The sequence below is a fragment of the Balaenoptera acutorostrata genome, chromosome 15 (assembly GCF_949987535.1).
Source record: "Balaenoptera acutorostrata chromosome 15, mBalAcu1.1, whole genome shotgun sequence".
Lineage (NCBI taxonomy): Eukaryota > Metazoa > Chordata > Mammalia > Artiodactyla > Balaenopteridae > Balaenoptera > Balaenoptera acutorostrata.
In genome coordinates this window covers 75,418,168-75,432,200 of record NC_080078.1, presented here as the reverse complement: position 1 = coordinate 75,432,200, position 14,033 = coordinate 75,418,168, and the positions used below count along the sequence as shown (strand labels likewise).

General features: G+C 53.4%; 1 protein-coding gene across 3 annotated transcripts in view; it reads left to right on the top strand.

The window, feature by feature from the left end:
* Positions 1-14,033, top strand: part of CDH22 (cadherin 22) — a 124,051-nt gene that overhangs the window by 88,425 nt on the left and 21,593 nt on the right. For all 3 annotated transcript variants that reach the window (XM_057530117.1, XM_057530116.1, XM_057530118.1), the window contains exons 6-7: positions 2,409-2,602; positions 5,165-5,418. In XM_057530117.1, the coding sequence (XP_057386100.1) occupies positions 2,409-2,602; positions 5,165-5,418 (448 nt within the window). The remainder of the gene's footprint in view (positions 1-2,408; positions 2,603-5,164; positions 5,419-14,033) is intronic.

Genomic DNA, 14,033 nt, shown 5'->3' with positions numbered 1-14,033 from the left:
TTAGCATAATGCCCTGTAAGTCCATCCATGTTGCTGCAGATGGCAAAATTTCATTCTTTTTTATGGCTGAGTAGTATTTCATTGTGTATATATATACCACAGCTTCTTTATCCATTCCTTTAGGGTTGATTCGCCCATGTAGGCATCGCCTAACATTATAGTTTAATTTCATGTTTTTTAACCTTATCTAAGTGGAGCCACACAATACAAATGATTTGTGTCTTGCTTTTTCGTCTCTCAAAATTATGTTTGTGAATTCACATGTTGTTGCTTGTAGCTATAATTTATTCATTTTCACTGCTGTATAGTATTCCATGATTTATCTACTCTCCTGTCAGTGGACATTTGGGTTGTTTCCAGTTTGAGGCTGTTATGGAGGATACTGCTTTGAACATTGTTGCATCTGCCCTAGTGCCATTTTGCATACATTTCTCTAGTGTACAGAGGAGCAGAGTAAACTCATCTTCAATTTTACTAAATAAAGCCAAATTGTTTTCCCCCACGAAGAAAGGCATGTGTCCATCGTACCATATCCTCACCAACAGTTGGTACTGTCAGATTCTTTCATTTGTGTTAATCTGGTGAGTGTATACTAGTATCTCATGCTGCTTTTCATTCATTCACTCACTAGTCACTCACACATTTCATTTATGTGACAGCCTGGTGTTCTGCCAGGCACCGTGAATGCCTGATGAATAAGGGATGTGGTCCCTGCCTTGCAGGAGCTCACACCCCTGAGGGAGGGAGGAGGAGAGAGAGAGAGAGAGAGAGAATAAACAGAAAATGATAGGGAAATGCAGTAATCCTTACAACGGGATGAGCCTGGGGGCCCTGGACACACAGGAGCAGAGCCTGGAGGTCTGGGAAGCTTCCCTGTTGGAGGTAATATTCAGTGAGACTAAAAAAGAGTGGGAACAGGGGAGGTGAAGGCAGAGAGGAGAATAAAGAGAGGGAATGTCTAGAGGTGGGACAGAGCAAGTCATCCTTAAGGAATTACAAGAACTTCAGCCGGATTGAAGCTCAAGTTAGGGTAGGCGGTTGGGGGCATGAGGCTGCAGAAGTCAGCAGGGGCCAGGCAGCAAGCATCTTGCAGGGCAGGCCAAGGGGCTTGTACAACTCCATCCCAAGGGCAGCGGGGAGCTACGGCAAGGATTAACGCAGGGGAGCGGGGGGGTCAGCTTGTGTTAAAGCCCCACCCCCACCCCGGCTGTTTATGTGACAGTGAATCAGAGGCAGCCACTCCACACAAGGGTATCCAGACCAGAGGGGGTCCCAAGAGACACATCCCCATCTCCACAAGCCCTGCTGGCCCATCATTTAGCAAATCACCCTCACCTTCATCTCGGCTCTGGGAGGAGAGCAGGGAACTGTTTGTGTCCCACCTGACCCTCATTCCTTCTGGTTTCCCCCTGCTTCCCCACCTCCTCTGGCCACAATGGTCATCTTGCCATTCTTCAAACATGCCAGGCATTGTACGCACCTCAGGGCCTTTGCACCTGCTGTTCCCTCTCTCTAGAATGCTCCTTCTGAAATATCTGCTTGACTCACTCCCTCACCTCCCTCAGACTTTTGCAGAAATGTCATCTTTTCCTCGATTGCCCTATTTAAAACTCCACACACATTCATCATTACTCCCATTTCCCTTCCCAGCTTTATTTTTCTCCAAAGTACCATTTGACGTACTGTTTTACTGATGTGATTGTTTAGTGTCTTTCTCCTTCCATTAAGAGGAAAGCACTGTGAGCCCTGGGATTTGGGTCTGTTTTGCTTGTTGCTGGAACCCCAGTGCATAGAGGTGCATCTGGGACATCATAGATACTAAATAAATATGTGGAAATGAAGGAACCAATATCATTAACATCAACAGCAACAAAAAATCAGCACGAAGCCCCACTGTTCTAATGCAATTTGTTCCATTTATTGGGTAGCTACCAGGTGCTAGGCCCTATGCTAAGCAACTGACATGCATCATCATCTGAGTTAATTGCAGGATGAACAGTGCTGTTAGGAAGGCACTGTTATTATTTCCATTCTACAGATGAGGAAAACCAAAGCTTGGGATTACACAGCTGGGACTGACTCTAGAGCCTTAGCCTTGATCACTGTGCTCCTCTGTCCCTTCACTGGGCAGATGGGGACACTGAGTCCCAAAGAACTGCAGGCATTTTCCCAAATCAATCAGAGAATAAAGCCAGGGTGAGAATTAAAACCCTCCTCTTTGCACAGTGTCCCACATTTCTGCAGAGGACGCGCCTCTCCCAGCATCAGTCCTGGCCAAGCAGGGAGCGCCTTTAAGACACTGCCCTCCAAGGAGCCCATCTGAGACACCCCCTCCTCTCCCCTAGAGCTGGTGGGAGCTGGGGGAGGGGCTGCCACTCCATCCCTGCTCACAGCTGTATCCCCTACAGAGATGTACCAGTTCAGCATTCAGGAGTCGGCCCCCATCGGCACAGCCGTGGGACGCGTGAAGGCCGAGGACTCGGACGTGGGTGAAAACACAGACATGACTTACCACCTCAGGGAGGAGAGCGGCAGCGGCGGCCATGTGTTCAAGGTCACCACAGACAGCGACACTCAGGAGGCCATCATCGTAGTGCAGAAGGTGCGGGGCTGCCCCAGGAGGGACGGGGGAGGCAGGCCCCAGGGCAGCAGGGTCAGGGGGGCCGTTGAGTGGCCAAATATCCCCACCCCACTCCACTCCAGGGATTAAGTCTCTCCGGAAACTCTGGACCAACCTGGGAAGACGCTGATGGTGTCATTCCCATTTTACAAATGGGAAAATGAAGCACAGAGAGGTTAAGTGACTTGTCCAAGGTTGCACAGCTAGTTGTCAAGAGCCAGGATTCAATCCAGATTTGAATCTGTGCTCTTCAACACTAGGCTGAGCTACTTCAAGTTCATACCAGGCCCTTCACACTCATTGTTTCCTTTAATCCTCATGTTCCCCTCTGAAGGAAATATATTATGCCCATTTTTACAAGTGAGAAAACAGAGGCTCAGAGAGGTAAAAGGGCTTGCCCCGGAGCACACCTGTAAAGGGTAGAGTGGGATTTGAACCCAGGTCTGGTGAGCCCAGAGTGCTTTCCTTTCTGCGTCTAACAGCCTCCTCCGCCACTGGCCAGCCTGGGAACCAGAAGCTAAAACAGCAAAGTCAGCAACCCCTAGGGAAAGCGGACGGAGGTCAAATAAAAAAGCAAAAATCCATCTTCCAGGACTTGGTCATGGGCTTGGCAACTCAGGGCTGCGCAGGCCTTTGAGCCTGTCTGCCCCAACCCTGCTGTCCCATGGGAGGTCTAAGTCCCCTGCCCTGGCCCACAAATGGTCACAGGCCTTTGTACATGCCCGGGGATGGAATGCTCACTCCCTACTGTTGTCCAGCTCTTCCTCCTCCCACTCAGCCAGAATCTGTCTCCTTAAATCTGCTCCTATCAGCCCAGGTTCTGCCCTCTGGGACCCAGAGAAACATCTGCCCCCCGACGGCCCTTCATTCACTCAATAAGCAAACTCTCTACCTGGCCTGAGGGCTTGAGGATAGAGAAAACTCCCAGTTTCTTCAACAAGGATAATAATATAATACTAATACTTATAATGAGTGTTTACAGTGTGCCAGGAGTCCTTCCACTGCTTTCCGTGTATTAACTCATTTAATCCCTACAACGACCCTCTGAAGTACTATTATTGCCCATTTTATAGATGAGAAACTGAGGCCCTGAGAACTTCAGACATTTGCATCCGAGGTCATGCATCTTACAGAGCAGTTGTAGGGCTATGGGTCCGGGCAGTCTGGCTCCAGGATCCAACCTTTTAAGCAATAAGTGGTTTTCAGTCTTCTGACGTCCATTTGTCCTCACTGTAAGATGAGCCCATTTCACAGATGGGGAACTGGAGGCCCAGAGAAGCCCAGCATCACACAGCAACAGAATCAGGCCCCAAGCCCAGTCTGGGGACCCCAGCACAGCATTTGCTCTCATCCACAATGCTGCCCCTATCCTGCCCCCGCCTCTCCTCCCTGGCTCTTGGGCCCCTCTCCTGCCTGCTCCAGCAGTGGCGCCCGAGGTGCCTCTGTGGAGTCAGTGCTGGCTCAGGGAGCAGAGCCCCCGCCTGATTGATGACCTGGCTCCAGAGCCCATCGCTCACTCCCAGGCCAGGCCTGTGCCTGCCTCCCTGCATCCTGATTTCCCAGGCAACAGGATGGAGGAAGGAGGTAGGAGGTAGCCCTTTTTTTTTTTTTGCTGCTGGAGAAGGGGGCAGGGGATGGGAGGTTCTGAGAGGAAAGGAGGGTCCCTACACACAGGGCAGGTCTCCAGGAAGGTGGCCCCTGCTGCTCAGATAGCTCCCCCACCATGTAACGGAGGTGCCTGTGGTCCCACCAGTGCGATTTCTCTTTGCTCTAAGGCATTGTCCTTAGGAGGCCAGCGCCCATACAGCCATGGAGCTTGTCCATCAGCGGGTCACCCACCAGCACTCTCTGATGAGAAGCAGGGCTCAGCATGGCTTTAGCCAGATCTCTGAGGCAAGCTCTAAGGCAGCCAGGCTTATCAGGCTCAACTCACATTAGCAGCTGCCACCGGTATATACCAGGAACGTGTCATTTAACCCTCCCACCTGAGGCCCAGAGAGGCCAAATAGATTGCCCGCAGACACAGAGCCAGTCAGCAGCAGATCCAGTGCCTTTCCTCTCATGGGCCTGGGACTTGGGAGCCGACCTTGGGCAAGTTACAGAGCCTTCTGGGCCTCGATTTCCTTATATGTAAAATGTGATGATAATAATAATACAAGCCTCTTTGGGATGTTGTAAAATAGATGAGCCACTATGTTTAGAACACTGGCACATAGTGCTTTGTAAATTAATAAATTAATGCCCCAACCTACTGTGCCCTGTAGCAGGAAGTCTGGGTGTCAGTACTTGACCCTGTGTCCCTGGACAAGACTGTCCCCAGCTGGGCCTTACTTTCTCCACCTGTAACCAGAGAGGGTTGGTCTGGGTCTTGGACAGCCGGTTCCGCAGCGCAGCCTGATACTCCGGAGCCCCTGCTGAGTCAACTGTCACCTTGGGCCAGCTCCGCCCTCTCGGGGCCCATCCCCCCTGACTTGGGATCTGTCCGCCTGGAGGTGTTGAGCAGACCCCAACCCAGTCACCGGCCCTCTGCTTCCTCCCCACCAGCGCCTGGACTTCGAGTCCCAGCCCGTGCACACCGTGGTCCTGGAGGCGCTCAACAAGTTCGTGGACCCCCGCTTCGCTGACCTGGGCACGTTCCGCGACCAGGCGATCGTGCGCGTGGCTGTGACCGATGTGGACGAGCCCCCCGAGTTCCAGCAGCCCTCCGGTCTCCTGGAGGTACAGGAGGACGCGCAGGTGGGCTCCCTGGTCGGCGTGGTGACGGCGCGGGACCCCGACGCCGCCAACCGGCCCGTCCGGTGAGACCCCCGCCCGGGGCCGACGCCTGCTGCCTGCTACCCCGCCAGCGCCCTCGGACAGACGGCGGGCAGAGGGGGAGGGGGCAGGGCGGGGAGGGGAGGGGGAAAAGATGGTGTGGGGGGAGGGGAGAGAGAGAGATGGACACAGAGATGGAGAGAAACAGGCCGGGAGCCAAGGAGACAAAGCAAACAGGTTAAAGAACAGTCGCAGAGAGACAAGGGACCCAGGATAAGGAGAGAGAACCAGGTGTGACAGACACAGCACAGTGACCTGGGCTCAAGCTCAGTCCTCCACCAAAAAAAAAAAAAAAGATAATTTCATCCTTTCAGCTTTTCAGGTCAAAAATGTTGAAAACCATCCTCGAGTTCTGTTTTTCTCTCACATCTCCCTCCATCAGCAACCCCTGTCATCTCTGCTTTAAAAACATCAGCAGAATCGGGCCATTTCTCACCTCCTCCGCCGCCCTGGTCCAAGCCACCTCTTTCTCCTGCCTGGATTACTGCCTCCTCGCTGGACTCCCTGCTTCTGTCCTCACCCCTCTTCAATCTAGAATGGGCACAGGAGCTAGACTGATCCCATCCAAATGTAAATCAGAGCGTGGCCCTCCTCTGCTCAAAGCTCTCCAAAGGCACCTCTCGGGCTCAGGATAAAAGCCCAGACCCTCACAATGCCCACCAGACCCTATGCGGTGTGGCCTCACTGTAACCTCTCAGACACCACCTCCCACTACCCTCCTTCCCTGGTTCACTCTGCTAAGCCACACTGGCCTCCGCCCAGCTCCACAGGTACACCCAGCCCGCCTCTACCCCAGGGCCTTTGCAGCTCCTGATCGCTTTGCCTGGAATGTTCTCCCCCTTAATATCCCCATGGTTGGTCCTCTCACTTCCTCCAGGACTTTCCTCAAGTATCACCTTCTCAGTGCAACCTTCCCAACCACTCTTTCTAAAATGTCAACCCCACCCCAACCTGTCCCCACACTTCGTATCCATTTTCCTTTGTCCTTCATCACCAGCTAACCTGCTACCCATTTTCCTGATGACTTCGTTTGTCCCTCCCCCTAAAAGATAAACACCAGGAGGGTAGGGATGCATGTCTGTGTTCATGGCTGTATCCTCAGCACCTCACCCACTGCCTAGCGCTCGGTGGACACTCCCTGACGCATGGTAAATGAATGACATGTAAAATCAGAGAAAGACTGAGAAAAGAGAGAGACTCATGGAGGGGTAGCGAGACCAACAATGAGAGGAAGTGACCAGAGAAGGAGGAGAGCCGGTGGAAAGAGGGCAGGAGTAACTAAAGGACAGAGGGACCTACCTGGCACTGTAGGAACAGAGAGAGGAGACTTAGAGAGAAAGCCAGAAAGGGGAAGAAATAGAATCAGACACAGAGAGAGAGGCAGAGCAGGGAGCGGGGCAGGTGGATGGAGGGGAGGGGGTGCTGCGGTACTGTCGGTGTCCCAGGAAGGGTTTGAGAGCTACAGCGGTTAGGGAGTCCCCGACCATGGCCCAAGTTGGAAGAATGTCAGATAAAAAGTGATCCAGAGGAGAAGGTCGGGGTGGGGCGGATGGCATTGTTGGATGGATGGGAAAAAGAGCCTGGAGCTTCCTGCTTATTCCCTAAAACCCCTGTTATATAGTCAGTGAATGATCCCTCAGGCAACTATGTACCTAGCTCTGTGCTGAGCATTGGAGAAAGAGGGAAGGGAAGTTACATTGAGGATCTCTGCATCACATAACTCCAGATGCGTAACATTCCCACCATCATCCGTGTGAATGGCTCAGATTTGTACAGTGCACAGGCTGTGCAACCTTACATGGCAACCCGAGGTGAGGACACAAAGATGCCATCCTGCTTAACTACCCATGCGCTTCCAGACTAGGAGCTACCCTCAGGAGTCTAGAAAGACTTCTTAGAGGAGGCAGGAATTGAACTAAGCTGGGTACCTGAGCCTGGTCAGGTATAACTATGAAGAGAAGGCCATTCCCGGGTGCAGGCGTATGGAGGCAGGGGAGTGGTAGGTGTGCCTGGAAAAGAGTAGACTGTGATAGCTACAGGAGGCGGAGGGAGATGAGCTAGTGAGAGAAGTCTGGCAGGCCTCAAAGGTAGGCCAAGGGGCTCAGACTGGTCCAGAGGTCCAGAATGCCTCCTGGGCTGCCTCCACCCTTCTCAAGGCCAAAACTGCCCTCCACTGCCTCTGAACTCCTCCACTGCCCTCCCATCCCTGCTATTGGTAGGTACAGTCTTTAAACATCCCCATCAGCCTTTGGCTCAGCCCAGACCTCTCCCAGGAGGGCATTATCACCCATGTTTGGCAGGAAACTCAGGCCCAGGGAGGGGAGGAGTTAAGAACCAGCAGTAGGAGCCTCACCCTTGCCTCCCAGGTCCCTGCTTCAGTCTGCCTGGCCCCCTCCTCTCCAGTACCGCTCTCCACACCCCCTCTCAGTCCTCTCCCTCCCGCCCTCCGTTGACTTCCTTTCCCCCCCTGCTTTTATCTGCACTGAAAGGGCCAACTTGGAAACCTGCTCTCACCTCCTTTCATCTCTCCTTGCTGCCTCTTCCCTGGGGCCCCTCAGATGTGGGGGCGGTGAGGAGCTTGAGACAGGTCCAATTTCATACGACAAACATTTACCCAACTCCTCCTCCATGCCCAGCCCTGAGCCAGGCCTGAGATGACTCAGCCAAGGGCAGAGCTGGAGAGGAGCGCCCAGCCCATAGGGGACAGACATGGAAATGGGAGGCCAGAGAAGGGGTCCTCACAGGCCACATGTGCGGCCCAGAGCCCGGCTTATATTCCAGCTCCCCCAGTTCCAAAGGTCCTAGACTCAGTCAGCACCTACGCATTGAGTCATGTCATGTCAGCCACTGATCCAGGAAATGGGGAAACGGTGATAAGACCCAGTCCCTCCCCTCATGGAGTTTGCGGGCAGTTGGGAGGGTCAGACAGTCAACAAGTAGCTGTTGAGACACATCAGCAAATGGTTAAAAGGGATCATTGCTGATAAGAGCTATGAAGAAAATAGACTACTGTGTAATGGGATAAGGAGGATTGGGGCCACAGGGGCCTGCTTTGGCTTACGTTGTCAAGGAGCTGGCAAATGAGTTCACATCAGAATGATCAGGAGAGAGCCAACCAAACAAAGATGTGGGGAAGCGCTTTCCAGGTAGAAGGAACAGCAAGTGCAAAGGTCCAGAGGCAGGAACAAGCTTAGTGCGTTCCTGGAAATGAAGTGGTATCCTGGGAGATTTTGCCTAGCACAGTAGGCACCTGGGAAATACAGAAATACAGATGTACAGAGTGATTCTTCTGAGTCGCTGCACTGGAGAGAGTGGAAGATGCCTCATACTGTGGCGTTTGGCCCTCAGAATGTTAACTCATTCTACAGATGAAGAAACTGAGGGTCTGAGAGGAGAAGTGACTCTCCCAGTGTCACTCGGCCTGAAAGGGGAAGGGATGAGATTTAACCCATGATTGTCTGCTTCTTGAGTCCAGCCTCCTGCCATTTCACTCCCGCTTCTGACTCTCTTTTTAGTTAGAACTATTTCCAACCTTACACTGTGCCCTTCCCTGTGCGTGAGGCCCAGAGAGTCAGATGGGGGCGATGGGAAGGCTGGGGCCCCGTGTGAGTGAATCTAGTGACAGACCTAAGCCTGAGTGGGCTGAGGCAGGGGCTAAGGACTAAGGAGCTCCAAGCAGGGGCAAGGACTCTGGGCACCAAGGAGGGATGGCCCCCGAGCAAGGATGAAGAGGACGAGGTTGGAATGGGAGGACAGCACTCCAGGGTGGAGTGATAGTGAGGGCCTGGTGGCAGGAACAGAATCCTGGAGCCAGGAGGTTAAGTTCAGGGGCAGGGAGGTCAGTTGGATGAGCTCACGTGAGGGGGGTGGGCTGGAGATGAGGTCAGGGGGGCACTTGGGGACAAGCTGTGAAGGGCCTTGAATGTCAGATGAAGGTGTGGGACTTTATCCCTAGGCAGTGGGAAGTCTTGGAAGGCTTTTGAGAGGAGGAGGAGAGGGCTCAGATGGGCCCATGTCTGGATTAGGCAGCCTTGCAGATAGACCGGCTGTTTATCAGCCCAGCCCCAGCCCTACCAGCCCCAGCCCCAGCCCCCTCGTGAGTCTTCCTTGAATGCCAAAAACAGGAAAGCCCACACCGGACCAGAGAGAGAGCGAACACTTCATTTCCTCCCAGCAGTCCACAGTGGGGTGCAGCAGAAAGTACATGTGCTTTAGAATCATGAATCCTACCTCAGTTGTAGAATTGTGGGAAAATCACTGCACCCACTCCAAGCCTCAGTTTTCCCATCTCTAAAATGGGTGTCATGGTAGTTCTTGCCTCATTCATTTATTCAAAAAAATAGGTACTAAATGTCTATCATGGACCAGGTTCTATGCTCGGTGGTCCTGGGATTGGAGGGAGGATTAAGTGTTTGGTACATAACAGGTCCTCAGGAAATGAACATTACCATTTTCCTCGGTGCTCTGTACACCTGTTTCTCCCCTTCATTCTGCAACCAGAACTAACCACACACAAATTTCTAGGTGTCATGTGCAGGCTTTGAGTGTGTGCTTTAAAAGGGTTAGGGGGAGGGGAAGGAGTCGAAGATAGAATGGGGTGAGCAGAGAAGAATCCCCGGGTCAGGGGAGCAGCCCCTTTTGCATCTGAAGAGTTTCCCCCACTAGTAGCTCAGGTGGGGGCCGCATCATTCAGCCTGCTGCGTGTACACGTGTATGTACACGAGCCCGGACACAGGAGCACCGGGCAGCCTGGACACACATGAATCTGCAGACTTTCATATTTATCATGCCTGTGTGAGCTATATATGCACATATTTATGTGGAGAAAACCCACATGCGCACTCAAGGCAGGAAGAAGTACCCTCCCCACTTCTCTCACCCTGACCTTGACAACAGCAGTGTTTTGTGCTGTTCCCAGGATGTGGGAACACCCACAGGTATACCTGGCTTGTCCTGAGGAGGGTGCTCTTAGTTAGATCTGGGAATCTGGACAGACAGACGTGGCTTGGGAATTTGGCTCTGCCACTAACCAGCCCTTTTGACCCAGGGCAAGGCACCTGGCTTCTCTGAGCCTCAGTTTCCTCATGTGTAAAATGGCAGCGGCAGTGATGACTGTTATCTGCAAGGACTGGAGGAGCTCGTGCATGTGAAGCCCTTACACAGGCCTGTCACAAAGTCTTGCTGAGCAAATGAAAATAAGAGCTAATCCACGTCATGTGGTAGGTGCCCAGCGCTGTTAAAAGTGTTTTATTGGTAGTACTTGTCTAATCCTCACAACCACCCTGTGAGGTAGGTATTATTATTAGCGCCATTTCTAAGAGGGAACCAAAGACCAGAGAGGTTGAGTGACTTGCTCAGGGTCACACAGCTAGGTTTCAAACCTAGCCAGATGGCCACCAGATCTGCACTGCTGACTGTCATTCCCGGGCTTTCTTTGCACATGTGCACACGCACACACACACTAGCAGACACATACCCACACTCTGTCACTGCACTCTTCTACCCACACCTGCTGCTGTTCCCCTTCCTGCCCTCCAGATCCTGGCTGACCAAATGAGAAGTAGGACAGTGAGAACTGAGCAGAACCTTCTAGACCACAGATGCCTCCTGTCCTTCTCAGACCGCTGGCAATGCTGCCATGTCCATACATGGTGCCTCCCACCCCCAGGCACGCAGACCACACACTGGGTTGAAGGGTCACCTGTGTCCCCCTTACCAGACATTTCGGAACGCTCATTAGAATAACAATAGTTCTCACTCAGGGAGTCATTTTCCTGGAACCCAACTAGGCACCTATCCCCTAGTTAGGCACTTAATCCTCCCAACCACTTGCAAGGTGGGAGTAAAATCGGTTCCATTTTGCTGAAAATTAAGGCTCAAAAATGAAGTGACTTGTCCGGGGACATCGAGGAGCCAGACCCAGGGCTGAGCGGCTGCCTGTTGTACCTTCCAACTGCAACACAGCGTCACACACAGTTTCCACCCACAACACAGACACACAACTCTTGCACCTACACGTGAGGGGTACACGAGCATCCCCCGCTGCCCCCACGTCTGCCAGGCCACACTCCTTGCCACACACCACGCCCTCTACCCCTCCCTCCCAGTCACTCACTGGCTCCCTGAGCTGGAACAAAGCCACCTGGGCTCGGCAGCCACACTGACCTGCAGCCCCAAGTCTTTAGCTGGTTAATGGAGGCTCCCCGCAGTTCCCGCCCCATGGCCTTGGGAACAGCTGCCTCCACTTAGATTCCAGCACCCCCTTCCCCTCCAGGAGGGAACAAAAAAGAATAAGTGGGAGGAGGACGAGGAGGAGGGAGAAGAGAGCAAACAGGTCTGAGCCGAGAGGGGAGGAGAAACAAGAAGGCGGTGGGCATCCTCCCACCAGCCCGGCCTCACGCCCAGCCCTGACCAGGTGATCAGGAGCCCCAGGCTATGTCATGCCCCTGGGTCTCTTCTGGACTCACTTCTCCCACCTGTAAAATCAGGAGGAGGTCTCCACGGTTCCTTCCAGCTGAGCTGACACTACTCAGAGTCTGGTTCTACCTCCTTTGGACCCAAACATCCGACAGGCCAGGCTTGGGGCAAAGGCAACCTGAGACTCCATGCATTGCCACTTTGGATGGTTCAATGCGCTAGAAAGAACTCTGGGTGTAGAGGCCCATATTGGGGTACAGATTCCAATTCTGTGACAGTCCCTGTGCAACCTTGGGCAGGGTTATCACTAGCCCGTACGGCACCTTTCGTAAATAAGAAAAAAGTTGCCTTTTGAGAAGATGCTCCCTGGGCTAGGACACATGGCTGGGCAAGCAGAACACTGGCTGGACTTCACCCCCACTTCCCCTCTTCAGCCTGGTAACTCTGTGCAGGACACAACCTGCACAACCATACTTGGCAGCCCTAAGATTGGCAGGTTTCCTCTCTGAGCCTCAGTGTCTCCATCTGCAAAATGGGGTGAGATCACATCAGCCTCACAAGATGCCAGGCAGGGAGGGACGTTGTCTGTCTTGTTTGCCATTTTATCCCCAGGGCTTAGCACATAGCAGCACAGAGAAGGCACTCAGTTAATGTTTAGGCATAAAGGAACGAAGGGAGGGATGGCTGGAGGAAAAGTAAGCTACAAACTGCTAAGTGCTATACCGGTGAGAGGAATTGTCATCTTAGATCTGAACCTCCCCACACTTTCACCCAGGTCAGGAGGACCCAGGCTGATCAGGGCCAAGGAGAATATAGGCTTAGCAGCTTAGGGACAGGAAGGGGCAATAAACTAGGGACTCAGGAGATGAGCTGTAATGCCCACTACACCCACGTGCCCAGGCCTTTTCAGTTTGACACGAGCCTCCACTTCCACTACAACAGTGAATATGAAAAGAATAAGGGCTGTCACCTCTGCCCAGTTCCATGAATTACCTCCTCTAACCCACACCAGTGTGAGGTGAGTATGAATCACCCTATTTTCCAGACAACCAAACAGAGGCCAAAGAGGTCCAGTGACTTGTCCAAGGTCACACAGGTGGAATAAGAAGCAGAGGATTCAAAGCCAGCTCCAGCTGCTCCCAGATCTGTGCAGTCCCACTGGACATCATTATCCCCATTCAACAGATGAGGAAACTGAGGCCCAGAGAGGTTTGGTAATGCAGCCAAGGCCCCACTGAAGGGTCATCTCAGGGCTTCGGGTTCCCACAGAGGGTGTTTCTGGTATCCTCAGTTTCCCTGCTCTGGAAGATGGGGGAAGGGCCCCTTTCCTTCTGCTGGTGGAAGCGGGGAGGGGCGCCCCGCTGGGGCGGAGCCCCACCCCACCACGCTCCTTTGTCCCCGCTTCACAAAGAGCCCTTGCTAGGCATTAGGGGCCTTCGTCGGCCGCGCAGCCTGGCGGCGCCCCCTCCCGCATTATCAGCGCCGGGAAGCGGCGGACAGAGGTGGCGGGGCCTTTCTGGGCCGCCGCCGCCTGAGACATGTGTTGGACACGGGCCTTTCAGGCCTGGAGCAGCCGCACAAAGGCCGGGGGAGAAGGCGGAACAAAGGGCTTTTTCACGCGGCAACTAAAAAGCCGCAGATTAGCACGGGCGTGCTACACTGGCGGGGAGGGGCCGGCGGCCATCCCCCCAGATCCCTTCCCGCCGCCTCCGCTCAGCCCGTGTGCCCTGTCTGGGGCCTCCGGAGAGCCTCAGAGCTACAGAGCCGACCCACTCTCTCCAGCTCAAAATCCCCCTTGGCGCCCCAGGACACTCAGCCCCCTGAATTCTGCACTCTGCCTGTTCTGATGCCTCCTCCTCCCCACTTCCCAGTCCTGGCCGTTTTTGCACCATTTGCCATTCCCTAAGTAATTCTCACCCGTACAGTTCTCACCCGCCTTTTGCAGCTTCTGTTCCCCCTTCCTGGAATGCCGTCCTGTCCCTTTCTCAAGCCCAGCTCTAGGGTCACCTCTTACGGAAAGATAGGAATCAAATACCCCGCGAGTGCTAACTCTATGCTGGGCCCTTTGCCTTCTTCCAGCCCTCACAACGACCGTGGGACGCAAATCATTAGCCCCATTACCCAGCTGAGGAAACTGAGGCTCAGAAAGCTTGAGGGCTGCCCATGGTCACATGGCAGGTAC